This window comes from Megalobrama amblycephala, linkage group LG3 (assembly GCF_018812025.1).
Source record: "Megalobrama amblycephala isolate DHTTF-2021 linkage group LG3, ASM1881202v1, whole genome shotgun sequence".
Classification (NCBI taxonomy): domain Eukaryota; kingdom Metazoa; phylum Chordata; class Actinopteri; order Cypriniformes; family Xenocyprididae; genus Megalobrama; species Megalobrama amblycephala.
This window is the reverse complement of record NC_063046.1, coordinates 40,170,409-40,192,993: the sequence shown is the minus strand read 5'-3', so window position 1 is coordinate 40,192,993 and position 22,585 is coordinate 40,170,409. Positions and strand designations below refer to the sequence as shown.

General features: G+C 36.9%; 1 protein-coding gene and 1 pseudogene across 1 annotated transcript; both read right to left on the bottom strand.

Moving 5' to 3' along the window:
* Positions 1 to 92: 92 nt before the first annotated feature.
* LOC125265272 lies at positions 93 to 9,610 on the bottom strand (annotated as a pseudogene).
* A 2,466-nt stretch (positions 9,611 to 12,076) lies between these two features.
* On the bottom strand, positions 12,077 to 17,809 carry myadma (myeloid associated differentiation marker a). The gene is made up of 2 exons (XM_048185387.1): positions 17,652 to 17,809; positions 12,077 to 13,871 (listed from the first exon to the last, which is right to left on the bottom strand). The coding sequence occupies exon 2, from the start codon at positions 13,796 to 13,798 to the stop codon at positions 12,914 to 12,916; it is 885 nt and encodes a 294-aa protein (XP_048041344.1). The 5' UTR covers positions 13,799 to 13,871; positions 17,652 to 17,809; the 3' UTR covers positions 12,077 to 12,913.
* Positions 17,810 to 22,585: the final 4,776 nt, after the last annotated feature.

The window sequence follows — 22,585 nt, the reverse complement described above, 5'->3', positions numbered from 1 at the left end:
TGAGGTATCATGTTGCCATATTCAAATAAAGATTTTAAAATAAAAATGATAAACAAGTATATGTACAGCTAATTGTCAGCCTCTTACATGTCTGCATCAAAGTCAAAGTTTATTTATAAATCACTTTTTTAAAACAACAAGTGTTTATCAAAGTGCTGTACATACAAAAAGAAAACATATTCAATAATACAGTCAGCACCATAAAAGAAAAGCACTTAAGACACAGTAAAAGAAAGCAGCTCTCACATAGCATCGAACGCCAGACTGTAAAAATAAGTTTTTAGGCCAGATTTAAAGACCTCAAGTGTTTGAGCCTGTCTGATGTAGAGTGGCAGACTGTTCCAGAGCTTTGGGGCCGCCCCTGCCAAGGCTCGGTCCCCCCTGCTCTTCAGTTTTACCCTTGGAACAGCTAAAAGCAAATGGTCAGCAGACCTTAGTGCTCTTGACGGAGCATACAGATTAATCAAATCCGATAAATAACTTGGCGCTGAACCATTAAGAGATTTAAAAACAAGCACCAAAATTTTAAAATGAATCCTATAATGGACAGGTAGCCAGTGAAGAGACGCGAGAATGGGAGTGATATGTTCCCGCTTTCGTGTGCTGCCGCATTCTGGACCATTTGCAGTCTGGAGAGAGAGGCCTGACTAATACCTAAATAAAGGCTATTACAATAATCAAGGTGACTTATAATTAATATATGCACAACTCTTTGAAAGTCTTTAGAGGACAAGAAAGGTTTCACCTAGGTGAGTTGTCTCAATTGGAAAAAACGAGATTACTACTAAATGAATCTGTTTATCCAATTTAAAATCACAATCCATAACAACACCCAAATTTTTTACATAGGGCTTCACATATGGATTCAGCTCACCGAGGTTTAGGTTTACTGTCTCACGGGTTCCCCCTGGCGTAAACAACACCACTTCTGTTTTCTTTTTTTATTAAAATTAAGGAAATTTAGTGCCATCCAGGTATTAATTTCTTCAAAACACTGCAATAGAGGCGCTAAAATGCAGGCATCTTTACGTTTCAAGGGCAGATAAATTTGCAGGTCATCTGCATAACAATGAAAAGAAATACCAAATTTCTTAAAAAATATTACCCAAAGGGAGCATATACAGGGAGAACAGAATATAGGCCCCAAAATGGAGCCCTGGGGGACCCCACATGTGAGTGCAGCAGTTGAAGACATATAGTCTCCAAGATGAACCGAAAAAGTTCTTTCAGCCAAATAGGATTTAAACCATTCCATGTACCCTTAATACCAACACATTGTATAGCTGTGAAATCAAGATATTATGGTCAACTGTATCAAATGCAGCCGAAAGGTCTAGTAAAATTAAGATAACGCAGTCACCAGAGTCAGTGACAAGAAGTAAGTCATTAAAAACCTTCAACAGTACAGTTTCTGTACTGTGTAGTGCTTTAAAACCAGACTGAAACAATTCATGAATACCATGTAAATCTAAAAATGAATTCAATTGTCCAAATACAGCCTTCTCCAGTAGTCTGGATAGAAATGGGAGTTTTGAGATAGGTCTATAATGAGCAAAAACTGATGGATCCAAATTAGATTTCTTGATTACTGGTTCCACAGCTGCATGTTTAAAAGACTTAAGTACAACCCCCGAAGCCAGGCTGCTATTAATAACTGCAAGAATTTTAGGACCAATGGTTTCAAATGAATCTTTAAGAAGATGGAGAGGAACAACATCCATACCACATGAGGATGGTTTCATTTTAACAAAGGTCTCTTTCAATGAATCAAGAGACACCAACTCAAACAGATCAAAAACAGCAGAGCACTCAGTGGAAATGGATGAAAAAAGTTGAAGGAAGCAAAATATTAGCTAACAGCCTCAATCTTGTCAATGAAAAAGTCTAAAAATTTCTCACACATCTCGGCTGAATGCTCTAGACAGGTTGCTTGGGGAGTGTTTAAAACCGAGTTAATAGTACTAAATAGCACAGCTGGCTTGTGTGAGTTATTACAGATGACAATAGAAAGATACTTTGATTTCTCAGATCTAAATGTTTTTTGATATTTAAGCAGATTCTCCTTCAAAATATCAAAGGAAATCTGCAATTTATCCTTCTTCCAGCGGCGTTCAGCCCTACTAAACTCGAGCCTTACAGTTCGAGTAGTAGCGTTCAGCCATGGTTGAGTTCTAGGTTTTACTCAAACTATTTTAAAAGGAGCCACAGTATCCAAGATACTAAGACAAGTTGAAGAGAACAGTGAAGTCAGATCATCAGTGTTAAGGTCTTATGAAGACCTTGAATAGTCATCGTCAATAGCATTAAAAGCCTCTGAGAATGATTGAACGGTTGAAGAATTAATCGTTTTATGGCGACGAGTTGGAGCAGTCACTTTAGGATTACAGGTAATAGAAAACAGCATCACCGACTTTAATATTACCAACTGGCAAGCCATATGATAAAACCAAGTCATGACCACAAATGTGTGGGACTATCCACAAATTGAGTTAAATTAAAAACTCCACCAGATTAAGAAAGGTTTTAGCCAAGGGTTTGACAGGACAACACACATGGATGTTAAAATCCCCAACTATTAAGACCCGATCATATTTTGGCATAATTTCAGCCAAAAAATCAGAAAACTCCTCAATAAAGTCTTTGTTATATTTGGGTGGGCGATAGAGCTTAGTTCAAAAATACTGAGTTCGAAGCTGGAATAAGCTGACAGACGATGACAGTTTAAGTGTTCTTTAAAAATAGCTGCTACTCCACCTCCTCGACCCGTAAGCCGTGGAGAATTAAAATAAGTACAATTCAGAGGTACGACTTCTGAAAACACACTTGACTCACCAACACCGATCCATGTCTCTGTCACACACAACATGTCCAGGTCCTTGGAAGTGAAAAAGTCATTAAAAATAAAAGACTTGTTGGCTAGTGATCTAGCATTCACCAAGGAAAACCTCACTGGGGTTGAGTCTTTCAGCAACGGAGGCGCCATCTTTTGCATCTCGAGTGACAAATTATGTTTGTTAACCATAACAACACCCACATTTTTTACATAGGGCTTCACATATGGATTCAGCTCACCGAGGTTTAGGTCTACTGTCTCATGGGTTCTCCCTGGTATAAACAACACCACTTCTGTTTTCTTTTCATTAAAATTAAGGAAATTTAGAGCCATCCAGGTCTTAATTTCTTCAAAACACTGCAATAGAGGTGCTAAAGAGCAGGTATCTTTGCGTTTCAAGGGCAGATAAATTTATAAACAAAGTTCAGGAGGAGCACGTTCAAATGGTCTATCTAATCAGCTTGAGAGGAGGCATATACACAGCCAACTCACCTGTTACCTCGACAATTTTCTGCAGCTAACTGTGCACACCCCTTGCACCCCTCCCTTTTGGAGAAGCTACAGTGGCCGTCTGGCTGACATGACAAAGTCATAGTCGTCTGAGACAGCAGAGAGTAACCTGTGTGAAGCAATGAGGTTTCTTCTTACTTCTAACAAAGAACGGTCTCTGCTTCTAATAAACCAGACGACGACTACTACTACTACCTTGTGCGCATTCAACAGTGACGATGCAAGCTGCCTCTAAAAACACCAATGAACATAGTGATGGAATGCGATCTGTAGAGCATTTTGTCCGTTTAGGGTTACTGTAGAAACATGCCGGTGCATAATGGCGACTTGACATGTAAGGGGACCTGCGGTGTATGAGATAGAAATGGCTCATTCTAAGGTAATAAAAACATAACGGTTCATTATGTAAGGTCTTTATACACCACTGAAAACATAGTTCTGTATATTATATTGCATTTCTGTCAATAGATCCTCTCAAATTTTACACATTGCACCTTTAATTTAGTGAAATATAAGGTTTTATACTCTTTCAAAATAGTGACTGGTGGGAAACATAGTTATGAAAGAAGAACCCTTCACTCTTCAGAATTTCTGCAGATGAAGTTGAGTTTGTTGTTTTCAGGAAGGCTGATCCAGTGCTGATCTCCTCCAGACTGAACTGCTTCAGATCTCACTGCAGACGCACAGTCCTCCTCGTCTGTGCCATTCCCTGGAGCCCAGTTGTGATAGCACCAGATCTCCACTCACCCAGAACCAGAGGCCCACAGTGCAGGAGTGACGTAAACCCAATCACATCACCGCAGTAGGCGCCCGTTTAAACACATTTATCACGTGACGCTGCATCTCATCTGAATGAACCGAGACCAGATCCACATGATTCTGTCTGCAGTATCTTAGAGCTTCAGACCACGTCAGATTCATGTTGATCAGAATCAGTTTATCTGGACACAAAACAAACCACAAACAAAAACTAGAGAGAGACTGATCAAAAACAACATACAGAAAAAACAATGGATGAATTTGTCATGTCAGACATGTAGCGTGAACTTTAAGATATCGGGAGGTGATGGATGGATTGTGTGTGTTTTGTGAGAATCTGCTCACCTTCATGACACATAAAAGAAAATTCTCAGTTGCAAGAGATGTCTATCTATTTTCTCAGAGTGTTCTCTTTCTGTTCGACCACTGCACAGTTTTCATCACCTACGATATTATTAGGTTCATCAGTATTCCAGTATCAGAATGAGGAGTCGCTCTGATTTGACCACTGCCATGAGTCTCTGAACAGATGGATCCAGACATCATTAGATATGTGACTATCATTAATGATCTTCTCAACCTGTTGATTCTCATTCTGGTTCCTCACACTGACCAGATCAGTGTGATTCTGTCTGCAGTAACTCTGAGCGTCTGTCCAGTTCTTCATCTGATTGACAAAGACGAGTCCTGTGTTTGCTTCAAGAAAAACATGGAAACAGATTCATGAATCAGTTCATTATTATTATGCTGCTTTGCGGTTTGGATATGAATAAGAGCAGCGGTGGAAACATCAGAAACATGTGTCATTCAAAGACTGTTTCTACAGCTGATGATGCATTAAATATTCAGAGTATATTCATAAAGTTTTTGCTGATATAACATTATAACATTGGTGAATATTGCAATGATTTTCAAACTTTTATTTCTCCATTATGTTTCCTTACATGATTCCCTCATATATATATTCATTACAATTTATGTTGGCCAAAATAATGGTTTGATATGAATTTATAATTTACCGTATAAATTTTGCTATTTCTCTATTATTTCTAATGGAAGATTCCTACTGTTATCCCATGTAACAACAAAAGATCATCATGCGTTCAATTAAAATATTAATTACAGTCCAATATCGGTTTGTCTTTATACAGAAATTGACTTTATAAACAAATTGTTTCCCCTATATTTATGACTACATTAAACAATAGAAGCAATTAGTATTGCATTAAAATTTTGTACAGTATATGGTGCACCTTTTTTAAAGGTTTGTTGTCAATGTAAGGAGCTGCACTTACTGTTGTTAGATGAATTGCAGATGAAAGTCAGGTTGTTACTACAAGAATGATCATGCCATTGTCCATTTTTCATCATAGAACAATTGTGTCTGCCTTCAGGCGGTCCAGTAGCCCAGTTCAGATAGAGCGTAGGTTCTCCTGAAGACCACTGCCATTTATCAACCGTCTTCTTCAGCCCAATCCAGACATACTGAACACCTTCATTCACCCTAATCTCCTTCAGCTCGTTCATGTCATTCATGTTCAACGGTGGCTGGATCTGTGTAATTCTCTCTGCAGTATTTCTGAGCTTCAGTCCAGGTCTTCTTCACGTTTATAAAGTGATACTGACGCTGAACACATTCAGATACGGAGCAGAGAGCTGTGAAAGAGAGGGGCTTGCTTTAATGCTTTGCATTACAGGGTCAAACCTGATGAAACTATAAACCATAAATAAAATAACAAACACACTCACCAATGAGAAGAAGAATGAAATACAGGGTTTGGTCCATTTCTGCAGAAAAAAAAAAAAAAAAAAAAAAACACATTAAAAAACTCATTAACATTTTTCGCAGATTCTTTTTGGATTAAAATATCACAATTGACAGCAACATAAATACACTGTACATAATCATTCAGACAATATCAACATCTCAAAATCTAACTGTAGCTGAAGAATGAACATGTGAAGTTGTTCTTACTTTAGAGGTTGTGTGTTTCTGTCCTGAGTCTGATGTTTCTGTCTGCAGCTTTAATGATATGATAAGAAATAATACTTTATTTTTCTTGCATCACAGTATATTTTCCATGTTTGCAACAATTGCAATGTTTGCAATAAACTATGTGATTATTATCTGCTCTCATCCTTCATTCAGCACATCACATCACATCACATCATTTGTTTATTACTCTAAAAACCCCATTTCATATTTTACTTCCTCTATGTTTGTATTTGTCCACTTTTTTCCCCTTATTTGCATATTGACATCTGTGTCAGTCAGAATCACTCTACATTAAAATGGACCTTAATCAGAACATTATATACATATGAACATTCATAATTTATATGTTAAAGGATTAGTTCACTTTCAAATGAAAATTAGCCCAAGCTTTACTCACCCTCAAGCCATTCTAGGTGTATATGACTTTCTTCTTTCTGATGAACATAACCGCAGAAATATTAATAAATATCCTGACGCATCTGAGCTTTATAATGGCAGTGAGCGGGATCAACAAGTATGAGCTGAAGAAAGTTCTTCTTAAAGGATTAGTTCACTTTCAAATGAAAATTAGCCCAAGCTTTACTCACCCTCAAGCCATTCTAGGTGTATATGACTTTCTTCTTTCTGATGAACACAATCATAGAAATATTAATAAATATCCTGACGCATCCGAGCTTTATAATGGCAGTGAGCGGGATCAACAAGTATGAGCTGAAGAAAGTTCTTCCATCCACATCCAGCCATCCATCGTAAACATATTCCACATGGCTCCGGGGGGTTAATAAAGTCCTTCTGAAGCGAAGCGATGCATTTGTGTAAAAAAAAAAAATCCATATTTAACAAGTTACGAAGTAAAATATCTAGCTTCCACCAAATCGGCTTCCGTATTCTACTTACGAAGAAAGTGTAAAACTCTCACAGTTCAAAAAGCTTACACTACGTCCTACACCTTCCATATTCAACTTAAGGCTGGTTCACACTGTGCGATTTTGGCCACGATTTGGTCGTCTGAGACAAATTTTGCAAATCCTAAAAGATTCCTATAATCCTAACCTAAAATCTGTAGTCTTTGATCACTAGTTTGACATGTTCACCGACAGCCGATTAATGACCGTTGCGATCAAATTTTACCTCAGACGAAATTCTGGCAATGTCAGAAGATTTGGCGCACAAGATTTGACCTCCAGTGTGACTTCTACGACGAACGTCAAAATTTCTTCGTTTTTCAAGACAAGCCGTGATCAAAATTAATGATAGAGATGTCGTTGTTATCCACCATTTCAGTCCCGTGTGTAACGCAGCTCACTGTCATCGAATGTGTATGTTTTGATGATGTAAAACTCCGGACAAGTTTTCACGCCCGCATCCGTTTTTAACGCGTCTTGACTGTGATACAGTCTGACATTAATGACAGCTGAGATCCCACAGTGTGACATGAGGATCATGTTCATACAGTCTGACAAGTAACCATCGTAAAGGACTATTATAGTATTATAGTATTACAGTGTGAACCCGGCTTTATGGAGAAAGCTTAACTGATGCGACGCCAGTGCTGTTTTTTTTTTTTTTTCATAATTTCAAATATCAAAATATATCCGATTGTGTTCAACAGAAAGAAGAAAGTCAAATACACCTAGGATGGCTTGAGGGTGAGTAAAGCTTGGGGTAATTTTCATTTGAAAGTGGACTAATCCTTTAACTTTAATAACTAAACAGCTGCTTTAATGTTTGATGGATATAACTCGTATTACATCCCTGTTCAATTTGACATGTATGTTTGTGTTTCTCTGTTTTGGTTCTCTACTTTTTATCTGGTTCTGTTTGAACCAAACAACCCATTAATGAGCTGATTGGTGAGGGTTGAGTTAATTAGTGAAGGTGATAATGTTACTGAGAGCCTTTAAAAACCCTCCGTTTGAGGCTCCAGAGACAAAGGAGTTATTTACACAACACTATTTTTAACTAAAAACAGAAAATTGTTTATGTGTTTTGGCAGCTCATTTACACGACAGCTGCGTTTTGGGGGGCTGAAAATGCACATTTTTGAACACGGGTTTCAAAGTCCAAGTTTTTGAAAACAATACCGTTATTTTCCCCATATTTGTGTTTATATCCCCATTATAAACACAAATTTGTTGACATCATAGGTTCAGTGTTTAAGTGCATAGTTTTTCTTTACAAAGAGACACCACCAACTACTGGCCTGGCAGCATAATACCTCGATTTTAGTCGTTTTTGTGGATCCATGTGAATGGGATAAAAAATAAATAAATAAATAAAAAAGATTTAAAAAGACAAAGAGAAAGGAAAGACATTTCCATTTTTTCTTCTGGGATTTTGAGAAAAAGAGGGAGAAAATAACATAATATGTCTCTTTGTGAAAAATCATATTTTATTTCATTTCATACTCCTGCTGTTTACTGTTTGTTTTTTGTTTGTTTATAAAACATTAAGACACGTGCGTAAACACATCCTCATCATTTATTTGCTTATGTCCACACGGCATTTCGAAGTTCAGGATGGACAATATTTACATCTCTGACGTGAAACAGAAGAATAAACAGTGAGTGTTGTTGTTCTAGTCATATTTCATTAAATTTCAAAGTCTGGATCCTTGTGAAGTCCACAAATGTCGAAGCGAATGTTGTTAAATGAGAAAGGCTCTAACCTTCGGAGGATTTCCTGTTTGCGTCACCAGCTGTTTCCACCCACCGCTCATGTCGCCTAGCAACTGTGACAGACAGATGTCACTGGTAAACAGCAGAAACATTTCTTGACAGACTTTTAAATACAAATATGGAACCAGAAATATGTCTATTTTTTTTTTTTTCAGAAGCCAGTGCCATGAGGTGATGTATCTCAGGCTGAGACAAGACCGTAGACAGTTAAAAGAAGTGTGGTTAAACTGTGTAATGTTAATTTTACCTAGTTAGCAACAATTTAGTTAACTAGATTATTTCTCATTTTATATAACTGTGACCATGTGATCCAATATGAAACAGATGTAAATTTTTTGGTTGAAAATGAAAATTTGGGTTGACGTCTAAACCCAACATTTGTTTGAAGTCAAGCTCCAATGTTAGGCAGACATCAAATTTTGGTTGAAAATTAATATTGATTTGATGTCAAAACCTAATGTTGGCCATTTTGATTGGAATAAATATAGGCTACCACACTGTATAAAAAATGCATGGTGAAGTGCATGGCAGTGCCAAACATTTACCATTAATGGAAATAACGGTCAATCTTAAGTCACTATAATATGCTGATTATATCTTTATCATCAATAAGCAGCCAACATCATCTTATCACATTTTTTTCTGTTTTTGCCATCATAAACACAGTATACAGCGGCAGAGAAAAAATAGTCGTAAGAAGTGAAGAGTCAAACTTCCTAATTAAATAAAATACTGATCACCATAATGGTAACATCAAACCAAACCATCATTTTCAATAAAAAAAATCAACATCTAAACCTCAGTTAATTCTCAATAAGAACTTCTGTAGACGTCTGACAGACATAATGTCAATCTGGTTAGTAATAAGTGAAGCTGGTAATGCTGTTTGTGGAGTTATTTAATCATCCTTTGCTGAGATCTTGAGAGATTTAATGTCTTCTTTTATCTTCAGGCTATGGCTGGAAGTCAGTTGTAGTTTTTGTGTTTCTGCTCATCTCTTCTCTTTTTTTACTCTAAACATTTTACCTCAGTGTTGTTGCTTTTTTTTCCACAGTGTGGTGTTTATTCCAAACGAAATTTGACATCCGACGTTAGAGCATTTGGAGTCCGACTTTTTCCTGACATTGACAAACAATGCCTGCTGGGAACATGATCAGACAAACTGTAACCTTATGTACAAGATGGTTAAATGGAGATAATGGGCTGTTGCCTTACCTTCAAAATGACATTGACTGAATTTCTGGAATCAGTGAATAAATTACATTTTAATCAGTTTTAAAGGTGCCCTAGAACGCTTTTTCACAAGATGTATTATAAGTCTAAGGTGTCCCCTGAATGTGTCTGTGAATGTGTCTGTACAGCGTTAGCTCCGTGGCTAACGGCTAATGCTACACTGTTGGAGAGATTTATAAAGAATGAAGTTGTTTATGAATTATACAGACTGCAAGTGTTTAATAATGAAAATAATGACCGCTCCAGTCTCTGTGAATACAGTAAGAAACAATGGTAACTTTAACCACATTTAACAGTACATTAGCAACATGCTAACAAAACATTTAGAAAGACCATTTACAAATATCACTGAAAATATGATATCATGGATCATGTCAGTTATTATTGCCCCATCTACCATTTTTCGCTATTGTCCTTACTTGCTTATCTGCATAAAGTCTGTGTGCTGCTCCAGACGTTAATACCGGCTTGTTTAATGCCTTGAACATGGGCTGGCATATGCAAAAGTTGGGGGCGTACATATTAATGATCCCGACTGTTGCGTCACAGTCATTGTTATGTTGAGCTTCGCCTGTTCTTCAGAGGTCTTTTGCACAAATCAAATTTACATAGGAAACAATGGTGTTTGAGACTCACTGTATGTCATTTCCATGTAAAGAACTCTAATTATTTAACTATGCCGAAGTAAATTCAATTTTCAATTCTAGGGCACCTTTAAATGAGCATCTGATCTTTTCTCGCTAAAACAAAATGATTATTTTAATGACATTTTAAGTTTTTAATTAAGGCCCTTGGTTACATATTTCTTTTCTTAAGTATCATCTAATATGCTGTCAAATATGTCCCCATTGTTTTATTTATCTAAGAAAATTATAAAGGGATTCCAAGCATCTTCTAAAGCCTTATATCTGCCTTTAATAATATACGTTATTTTCTCCAATCACATATTCATTGCCATCTACTTACGCCACCTCCAAGAAGCTTCGCTTGTAAAATACACATATAAACAAAAATGTATTAAAATACTTACATTTAAACATGAACCATCAGCCTCCGCCAAAGCACAACCTGACATTTTCTTTGAAAGAATGGTAACCTTACATACCATGAATCCTGGGCTGCGAAGGCCACTCTATTCTTCATGGCCCAGGGAAAGAAGAACACATTTGTAGGCTGCAGTTGAAAGAAATTCGAAGGACTTGGCAAAATTGAATGCAGTGATTGGCTGGCATCAAGATAGCAACGACATTATATACATAAATAAGGAAACAGCCAAGCAGGCAAAATAACATAACAGTTCTACATAAAATAACATAACATAACATAAATAGATATTTCCATTTTTTTTTTTTCAGTTTCTAGTATTTGTACAGACTTTTTGTACATATTTACATTTATATATTACTTATTAATTTCCCTGGTTCAATAGAGTGCTCTTGTATAAAAGTAGCAATGGCTGAGACAGACTTTCACCTTTAAAAAGATGCAATCAAATCTTGTTTAATCTTGTGAAATAAGCCTGATCCTGAGTCAAATGAGCATTGCAACTCTTTATCCCCTATAAGCTTTTCAGTCATTTTTGACCAGTCAATTTTCTTTTTTTTTTTTTTTCTTTTTTTTTTCTCTGAGTGGTTCAAAACTTGCTGTCTTTTTTTTAGATACGTCATTTAAACAAACAAAAAATGGACTTCATTCAATGAGAAGACAAGTGGACGAGTCAAAAGCGTAGTAGGGTTAAAAATAAAAATAAGAGTTAAAAAAGCAAATCTGAAAAAGTTACAGAATAAAAGTCGGTTATCCTCTTATATTGAACATATAACATAATTTCATTTATATAAATGCTATATCAATTAAACCCATAACTGATTTTTCATTCTGGAAGCTTGTGAACAGTTAAGTTATATTAATGTATTTCTTTGGAAGATCGTAAGCTGAAAGACAGTATGAAAATAAATAAATAGTTTATTGTCTGATAAATATCTGATGCCTTAACAGAAACATGTTCACGAATGTAAACTTGAAAACCTCAAAACCAATAAACAAAATGAAAAATAGAATACATACTTGTTTACATATCACAATGAAAATTTATTTGTGTTCACGATGCATTTGAGAATAAAAAAAAAAATATATAAAAATTGTTTGCTCTGGAATTATTCGCTTTCATTATAACACATGAACTTTGACCTGCTGAAACGCTATTGTGATGCCATGTGTCAATGATAACACTTAAAAGTGACAAACATATGCTTCAAGTCACATAAAACAGCACAAAAATGTACAGTAGCTCAACACAGCAACTTTAACACAATACACTCATAACAAGGCAGTCTTGGTACAATCAGAAAATGCACTATACATAACATTAAAAAATACAAGTTTATGGTGTGTTCAAGTCCTCCTGGGAAGTTCATATTTACGAGTTAGGAAGTTGTAAGGTGCATTTTTTTTTTTTTTTTTTTTTTTTGGCGATTTTCTCCAATCTATGAAGGTGCTGTAAACTGAATCATTATGTATTATATTGTAATTGTTATTTTGTACATACAAATTAGCTAGTTTTAAAAAAAGTAAAAAAAGTAATTAATTTAAACAAATTTGCAACACGCTGCATCCATTGCATATTTTTTGAAACACCCCCAACTCAGAAACTCTGGGCTCAAAGATAATACTGAATTTCCCAAAGTATATCAATTATAATAAAATAACACTGTTTCCCACTCATACAACTTTGTTGTGGCATTTATATGAATTTAACTCGTAAATATGTTCTTTCTAAAATGACTTGAACATGCCATTAGTCACTACTTTCCTCCTGCTTCAGAAACCTGAACTCATTGAAGCACTGTATGCAAAATCTTTGGCTTTTAAAGATCAGCGTCAAGGAAAAGATGATTATTTGCTCTCTCACACAGTGACAAACACCAGTCGGGCAGAATACGCCAGATCTGCCAGGTAGATCAGGAAGTTGAGAGCGGTGAGAACAGCCACAGCGACCAATTTATCCCACGGGCACAAACCGTGACTGTTTCGGCAGTAATCCGGTCGGCTTGAGCTTCCAGAATATCGGCTGTCAAACTTGAAGACCGGCCAAATGATAGTGGCAGTGAGGTACATTACAACTGCCAATAGAGCGTAGGCAGAAAGGAAGCGCGCAAATGGGAAAGGCAGGCACCCGGTGCATTCGCCGACACACAACACCACGATAGCCGCCGATATCACGAAACAGATGCAGTAGACGGCCATGCACCACTTCAGAGCGGAATGATTATCATAAGAAATGGGATCGCTGATGAACACAAATATGACGCAGGCCACGAAGGTCTCGCAAACCTTCAGCAATCCTGGAACTGTCGCCATGTATCCGGCAACTTCTCCCGGTCGTGCCCGTGCCAGACTCACCTCCACGAAGTAAGCCACGGTGGCCAGGCAGGAGAACACAGTGGCGGCGATTCGGTGGTCCCGGGCCTCGCCGCGGCTCCGATCACCCTTCAGAAAGTAGAGAGGGAAGATGATGGATGCGGACAGGCAAAGAAGTGTGGCGTAACAGGCGAAAGTAATGGGGAAGTTGCTCCAGGACACAGGGGCACGAGACTGTAGACCCAAGAGCTCCACCAGCAGAACAAGCAAGGTTCCTGCAAAGCTAAAAGCCCAGCAGAACACACTCCAGTCGGCCATGCCGCCACTGATTCCTCCTCCATGGGACGCCACACTAAATGCCACACAAGTGAACACTAGAGCTGCCAAACGCGCCCACATTAAACGGGAAGGATTCAAGGTTACCAAAGCCATGATGTGTGCTGAGCGATCGGAGAACTTTTTAGAAGTTGGATGAAGGTGTATGAGGTGTGTCCTTCTGGTGACTCTGCAAAGGACAAAAAGAGAGGCAGATGGAGCATCTGAATCAACAAAGCAAGCAATTGGCTGACAGATTTGACATGCTCCAAGACCACATGCTCACTTAAGGCCTGGTTGTGTGAACATGTGGCCCATTTGGGGGGGGGGGGGGGGGGGGGAGGATCAACACTATTAAGGGGAGCTGTGTGGCCTGTTTTCTTCCCTGCATTGGCTTTACTGAAGTGTGCATTGAATTGCTTTCATGCCTTGGTTACGGTCACCATGATTTTGCCAAGTAAGACATGTTCCTGGATCAACATATTTTGTTGATCATGGAACAACATTCCAGTCTGAAAATTTTGTCTTAACCCTATTCCTATCGCTAATCCTAATCCTACCAATAACTTATCCCTAAAACCAGAGGGGAAAGATAGGTGAATAACATTGATGTAGAAGCACTTAAAGGGTTAGTTCTCCCAAAAATGAAAATTCTGTCATTTATTACTTTCCCTCATGCTGTTCCACACCCGTAAGACCTTCGTTCATCATCAGAACACAAATTAAGATATTTTAGTTGAAATCTGATGGCTCCATGAGGCCTTCATAGGGAGCAATGACATTTCCTCTCTCAAGATCCATAAAGGTACTAAAAACATATTTAAATCAGTTCATGTGAGTACAGTGGTTCAATATTAATATTATAAAGCGACGAGAATATTTTTGGTGCGCCAAAAAAACAAAATAATGACTTAATTAGTGATGGCCGATTTCAAAACAATGCTTCAGGAAGCATCGGACCACAATGAATCAGTGTATCGAATCGTGATTCAGATCGCGTGTCAAACTGCCAACAGCTGAAATCACGTGACTCTGGCGCTCCGAACAGCAGATTCGACACGCTGATTCATTTGTGCTCCGATGCTTCCTGAAGCAGTGTTTTGAAATTGGCCATCACTTTATAAGTCGTAATTTTGTTTTTTTTTGGCGCACCAAAAATATTCTTGTCGCTTTATAATATTAATATTGAGCCACTGTACTCACATGAACTGATTTAAATATGTTTTTAGTACATTTATGAAGGCCTCACTGAGCCATCGGATTTCAACTAAAATATCTTAATTTGTGTTCCGAAGATTAACGAAGGTCTTACGGGTGTGGAACGGCATGAGGGTAAGTAATAAATGACTGAATTTTCATTTTTGGGTGAACTAACCCTTTAACCCTGGTTGCAAGCCTAAACTTGACATAAATGGTAAACCTGTCCCTCAAATCTGATTGGTTGATTGGAATGTTGTTCCAGGATCAACAAAGATGTTGATCCAGGAACATGTTGTACTTGGCGAAATCATGGTGACCCCTTGGTTACATAAGCGTTTAGTAAGTACTGATCTAAAAAAAACAATACAGATATTCTCTCACTGCACAGAGTGGTTTAAATGTAGCTCAGGGAAACAACACAAGAAACCTGTGTGTCTCAAAATATTTAACATACTTTTGAAATCTCTGATTTATTGTACATGAACACTCTTAAAGCAATAGTTCAAACAAAAATAAAAATTCTGTCATCAATAGCCACGTTTACATGCACACTTTTTTGTCATTCCGATTCAAATTGTTCCGATTGAAAGATTTGGTGGACTGTTTACATGACCTCTTGACGTGATGCCATAGATGCAAAGTAATAGGTTTAATGCGTTTACATGGCAGAACTTTTATTTTGTTCAGTTTATAAAAAGGTTTATCCCACCCCTCACAAACTGATTACAATTTCATTCGGTTTGGGCATTTTTATTCCAATTGAGGTGTTTATATGGAGCATTTTCATTCAGATTGGACTTTTAAACCGATTACAATGCTCCATGTAAATGCACCTAATGACTTAACACAAAAGGAAATATTGTGCAAATCTCCAACCTGCTCTCTTACACACAATGACAGTAAGTGTAACTGGGCTGTACAGCACCAAAAAAGCATTGTACAAGTTGTCTATATGACTTGTGTGTTATAAGTCTTCTGAAGACAACAGATTTTTGAACAGATCGCAAAAATATTAATCTCTGCCACAGCTTTCAAACCTCATTCACACTAAACTGTGTAACACCAAGTTCAGGAAATAACTATTTATATTTGGGTCTACAAAAGAGCAAGCACTCAGGACTAGGGTTGCAAAATTACAGGAATTTTCAAAGCTGGAAACTTTCCATGGGAATTAATGGGAATAAACAGGGAATTTGCAAAATTGCAGGTTAGCCTACAACAGGGTACTTAAATGTAGTTGAAAAAAACATCTTGCAACATATTTTTGGTTAAAACAACCATATTTAATGCAACTTTAGTTAATTTTTTACCCTGCACATTCCTCACACAGCACACACTGCAGGGCTATTGAGGCCACACCCCCTGCATGCACTGTGTATTCTCCCAGTCCATAACATGCATATTTGATCAAAAATACAGAAACAACTAATATTGTGAAACATAACTATTTAAAATGATGGTATAATAATTGATAAACATAAAAATATAATTTATTTCTGTGATCAAAGCTGAATTTTCAGCATCATTTCACCAGTCTTCAGTGTCGCATGTTCCTTCAGATATCATTCTAACATGCTAACACAACTGTTTCCAATAATGATAATAACAAATAAGTATCAAATCAGCAAGTCTGATTTCTGAAGGATCATGTGACACTGAAATAAATAACACATAACAACTGCTGCAATACAAATATATTTAATTTACATATTTACTAAATTCGAATGAATTAAATGCGAAAAATAACTTTTATTTCATGTTATGACCAAACAAAATGTTTATATTTGTTTTTATATGATACATTTTATATAAATAGTATAAATCTGTATACATTTTCCAAAATTCCCATTAAATTCCTGTTAAGTTTCCAAACCGGAATACTTCCAAACTTCCCAAGGTGGAAAGTTTCCGGAAATTTACCGGAAACTTTCCTCCCCTTTGCAACCCTATTCAGGACACTGCGTAAGATCTCCTTTTGTTTAAGAAATAAAGTCATGGGTTTGGAATGATGACATATTTTATTCATTTTTGAGTGTTCCTTTAAGAGCTCAGGTTTAGAGCTAGTGTTTTACCACACTTCATGCATTATGTCCAAAATTCACTTTTGTGTTTACCAGACTATATAAACTCAAAGTAAAGACATATCTAACGACGAGTTAACAAACCGCTTATCAGCAGACGTGACTCAGCTACTGGCCACTTCCTCCACAGTTTACTACCCATTTAGACGCCTTATGTGAAGCCAACAAACAAAAATAAATTAAACATTTCTACTAGAGTTTTCAAAGCCGTTGATATTGACTTAAACCATGTATTAGCCTACATCTCTGATAGTTATTTACTGACGTAGGCTAGTCTATATATTGAGCGATTTTTTTTTACTTTCTTTTTCTCTCCATCTTTCTAGCAGCTAGCGGATGTGGTGAGGGGTGTGGTTGTTGCGTTTTATAGTTCGGATGAGGTTGAGATTTTGGCAATAGTGAACGGGGTTCGTGGGAGAGATCGATAAACAGATTTCTCGCAGAAACTAATGCGTTAATAAACGCTTAAAAGATACTAAATGTTTAAAAAGTACGCACGCACAATATCAATCCAACGCAGACATAAAGCACTTGAGTAAATTTCAAAAAGGCGTATGTGTGTAACTGAGGCGCATTCCTCTGGCTTAAAAAAACAAAAAACACACCAGGTTTCCGTAAGAAACATTACTGAATCAAGACCGATGCGAACGCAAATCCCAACAGAAATAAAACTAATTATATAGTCATACCTTGTACTTATATAGACCGATTTTTCCCTTTATTCCAGTATCACAAAGGAGAAGCGAGTCCCTCTTCGGTGACGCTGCACAGATGTTCTCTTCCTTAACGGGACTCAGATTCAGACTCCACGCCCATTTCCTTCCAAATTAGGTAACGTTACTGCCTTTCTAGCTCTAACCGTTTGACCTCTCCATGCAGACTAGAGAGGGGAATCATATGCTAAAATTAGATATCTGTTGGTTTTAGCATTCCATTAAGTCATATTTACCATTATTTTCTTTACAAACAGAAAAAACAAACAGAAAAATCGTATTTTCGTATTTTTCATACTATTTTGTATGTGCATCATGCCTTATGTTTCGAATGGAACTCATTCACTATCTCTGTGATGAATGATCGAAACCCGTTACTGAGGCTGAGCGCTACATAATCTGAAGAAAATATTTCAGACAAGACAGTTGCAATGATAGATTGTACAGTGAGAATGAGAAAAAAAAGTTCAATTAGACGATCTAATGATTAGATTTACAACAGTGAATCTGGATATGTATTCATTTCGTTGCAGTCTGTCTGTGGTTAAACGTGACATCAAACCTAAATTACAAATGATCACGTGTTCCCAACATGATAGCGAGTTCGCACCAGTTCGCACGCATAAAATGTGGTCAGAGTAATGGCCCTTTCATAATATGGAATCCCAAGTCTGTCAAAATTAAAAATAAATACATAAATAAATATACAAAGACATGTTAAAAAAAAAAAAGCAAAAATATATAAATATATAAATAAATAAATATACAAATAAAAGCAACAAACAAAAATAATTATTTATATATTTATATTTATATGTATATATTTTTTCCACATTTATTTATTTTTTTCTTTTATACATTTATTCATTTCGATTTTTATTTATTTCCACATTTACTTATTTATTTCCATATTTGTTCATTTCCACATTTATTCATTTCTGCATTTCTATATTTCTAAATTTCTTTATTTTTACATTTATGTATTTTTACATTTCTTTGTCCGTAGGTAATGAGGAGGGTGTGGTTTACCTCAGACATAGCAATCGAGCTCAGAGTAGGCGAGAGCGAAGCGTTGAGGCCACACACCTTGTGGTGTGCCGAAATACAAGTGTAGCCTGCTGACGTTGATACTGGGATGAATTATTTGGATAGGTATAATGGTCAAAATCTTATATCATGGGTTAAGTAATATCACCCTAACTGTACTGTGTGACATGGATATAGGCTACTCTTTATTCCGGACATGGCCGTAGAACTTCGTCTGGTCTGGATTTGCAAAATGTCCTGGGCTAGCAAACATGAACAGCAACATCTTCAGCAGATCTGATAACAGGGACTCTGAAATGGAAGCCCTTGTAATTTCCCATTGTTAATCATTTGAATGAATAAGCTTGTGTTGTATTGAGACTCGGACGCCAGTCATAACATGGAAAGGAACCACCGCACATAGGTTACAGTGAAGTCGACGCAAGCATATTGATCAATGCATTTGAAATGAGACCACAAATTCACTTCACATTCATATTTCCTACTTTTACATGCACAACATGTGACAAAAGCTTAAAATATTACTCATATTTCAAAGATCCAAAATAGAACGAGGCATCAGTTACAGTAGAACATGTTGTCGCATCACGTCTCCCCTCGTGGGGACATTCTAATGTGAAAAACATTTAACGTTATATTTATTTATATATTTATTTATTTATTTTTGCTATTTTATATTTCTTTGTATATTTATTTATGTATTTATTTATTTTTAATTTTGGCAGACTTGGGATTCCATATTCAGACAGGACGCGGAATGTGCTGCGCTGGCTGCTAGAAAGACGGTTCACTATTAGTTACGAACTGGAGAAACTACAATATGGCGGAATACGTCCCGCCTTCTAAGTAAAAGAGCCAATCGCTGATTGATAAAGTCATTGCATCACTGCAGCAGAAGCCAGGGCCAGAGCAAAGCAGTCCAGGGACATACAGCCCACAAAAAAAACCCCAAAAAAACAAAAACAAATATAGCTGCAAGCAGCAATTCGGGGCCAAGCCCCAGTAGGGGCAGTAGCGCAATACGGAGCAGGAAGAGCAAAAACAGCAGAAAATTGAATGTACATGCAAAACATCTGGTTCAGAAGGACAGGTGGAAATGAAATGAAAATCAATAGAAGTTCAGAGAACGAACACGGAATGAACTAAAATACTTGTATCTCATTGAAGAGGAATAAAGATTAGCACAATCCTTATTTGGATAAAAAAGGTATCAAAATGACTCATTACACACAATTGTATAAAGGAACCCCACACGAGATTCGAATCCACGACCTCCGGGTCCAAGGTCCATTTCTCATCTCATTGCACCACTGTGCAAGTGAATGTTTCCACACCTGCCGAAGTTTATTAGTTCATGTGAAAATGAACTCAAAATGAAGAATTCTTATAAAGCTGCACTTTAGATCATTCTGCAGCTCATCATGCTGTAGTGCAATACAGAGCAGGAAGAGGAAAAACAGCAGAAAATGAACAAACATGAAACAGCTGGTTCAGAATTACGGGCAAGAATGAACTCAGAATGTACATAAGCTTAGATGAAAATGAACACAGCATGAAACAAAAAGCATTTATTTCTAATCCAAGAGGCAGTAAAGGAATCAAAACACACTATTTATAAAACCGCTCCACCTGGGATTCGAACCCACTAACTTCGGATACAGGGCTCTTCAGATAACTGGCTTTACACATTGAGCTACTTGAGGATGCACATTCAACAGACTGTGGAAGAAACCTTTTAGTCTAACAAAGAATTCACAAAAAAAGCATTACTTAGCATGCTAACCATATTGGCATGCTAAGCTAACTTAATGCTAATGAAGCTCATGGTTAACTTGATAACTGAAGAGCCACATTAAAGAGAATGACAACTGGTTAGCATGCTAAGCAATTAGCATGCTAAGCTAACTAGCATAAGACAACAAACACAAGCAAGGTCACATTCAGAGATGAATATCTTGGGAATGGTAGCGAATATCAAAAATCCATTCAGTCATTTCTGTGCGGCTCGGTCCAAAGATCACCTGAGCTGATTTTGGACAAAATTGGACAAAAATTGTAGGAGGAGTAGCGAAAAAACTGTTTTCCATTTATTTCAATATGGCGGACAGGTACATTTAAGGAAAATGACAAATGACACATCGTCGGAATCGGCATAAGCCAGGGAATAAAATGACATAAAGCATACACATTTTGGAAAGTGTTTTCAAAAGTTATAAGTGGTTTTGCAATAATCATTACATCTGTGGAACAGTAGGTGGCGCTGTGTTGAAACTTCTCAGGTACCTTCAGGACCTTCTAAAGGTCATACATACCAATTTGTGTGAAGATATGTCAAATTGTTTAAAAGTTATTGCAATTTATGACAAAATTCAAAATGGCGGACACGTGGTTCATCCGATGTTGACGAATTCGATATCCTCGGATTCGGCATGGCACAGGGAATCCATAGACACCAAGATCTTGATTTTCTAATAAAGTGTTCAAAAGTTATTGGCCAAAATAGCCATTTTTCAGATCTCATGACCTGTAGGTGGCGCTGTTCCCAAATTTGGCATGGAACCTCAGATCATGGTCTTGATCAAGTGTACCAATTTTAGTTTTGATTGCTCAAAGTTTGGCCGAGATACAGCCTCTATAGCAATTTTGGGTCAACCTCGTTAACTTCGTGACATCATAACTTTTGAACAAAGATGAATAAAAAAAATCTGTTCAGTCATTTCTGTGCGGCTCAGACCAAAGATCACCTGATCAAAGTTTGGACAAAATTGGACAAATTTTGAAGGAGAAGTAGCGAAAAAACGGAATACTGTACTTTTCAAAATGGCCGCTACTGTAATGGGCGGAGACTTAATGTAAGAATTTGAATAGAATCAGCATGAAGAGACGAATCAGATGTACTAAATTGTATTTTTCTAGAGCAAATGGTTCAAAAGTTATAAACTTTAGAATGTTGAATATTTGAACTGGTGGTGGCGCTATAGAGTTGGTCCTAGAGACTCCAAAATTGGTCAGATTTCTAGACATGACCATCACTACAAGTGTGCCAAATTTCATCATTTTCTCATGTTCCGTTGATAGGGCTGCCATAGACTCCCATTCGGGAGGAAGAATAATAATAATAAAAGGGAAAACGTACAATTACAATAGGGGCTACAGCCCCTTCGGGGCTTGGCCCCTAATAAAAGGGAAAACGTACAATTACAATAGGGGCTACAGCCCCTTTGGGGCTTGGCCCCTAAAAAAAACGGCATATTAGGTACGTTTTGAAGCATGGTCGAAGAACATTCGATGTGAACACAAAAAAGCTGCATCTAGCTTATAATCTCTTGAATACGAAAACACAACAAACAACAAATCCGTTTCTTTTAAAGTGGTGGAACATAGTGCAGAACAAAGTGCAGCCATTAAGTTGCTCCAACAGAGCATTGTTAATCAAAATGGTAAATTACATTGTTTATAGAAAAAATTACTCCTGTATGTGACCCTGGACCACAAACCCAGTCAGAAGTTGCATGGGTATATTTGTAGCAATAGCCAACAATACATTGTATGGGTCAAAATTATTGATTTTTTTTTCTTTAATGCCAAAAATCATTAGGATATTAAGTAAAGATCATGCACAATGAAGATATTTTGTAAATCTTCTACTGTAAACATATAAAAAAATCTTTTTGTGAGTGGATTTTCATTGTTAAGGACTTTCAATTTTCTCAATATTTAGATTTTTTTTTTTTTTTTTTTACACCTTCAGATTCCAGATTTTCAAATAGCTGTATCTCGGCCAAATGTCCTATCCTAACAAACTGTACATCAATGGAAATCTTATATATATTCACCTTTCAGATGATGTATATCTCAATTTA

Excerpts from the sequence above, each read along its gene's own strand:
- myadma (XM_048185387.1), bottom strand. The coding sequence starts at position 13,798 with ATGGCTTTGGTAACCTTGAATCCTTCCCGTTTAATGTGGGCGCGTTTG.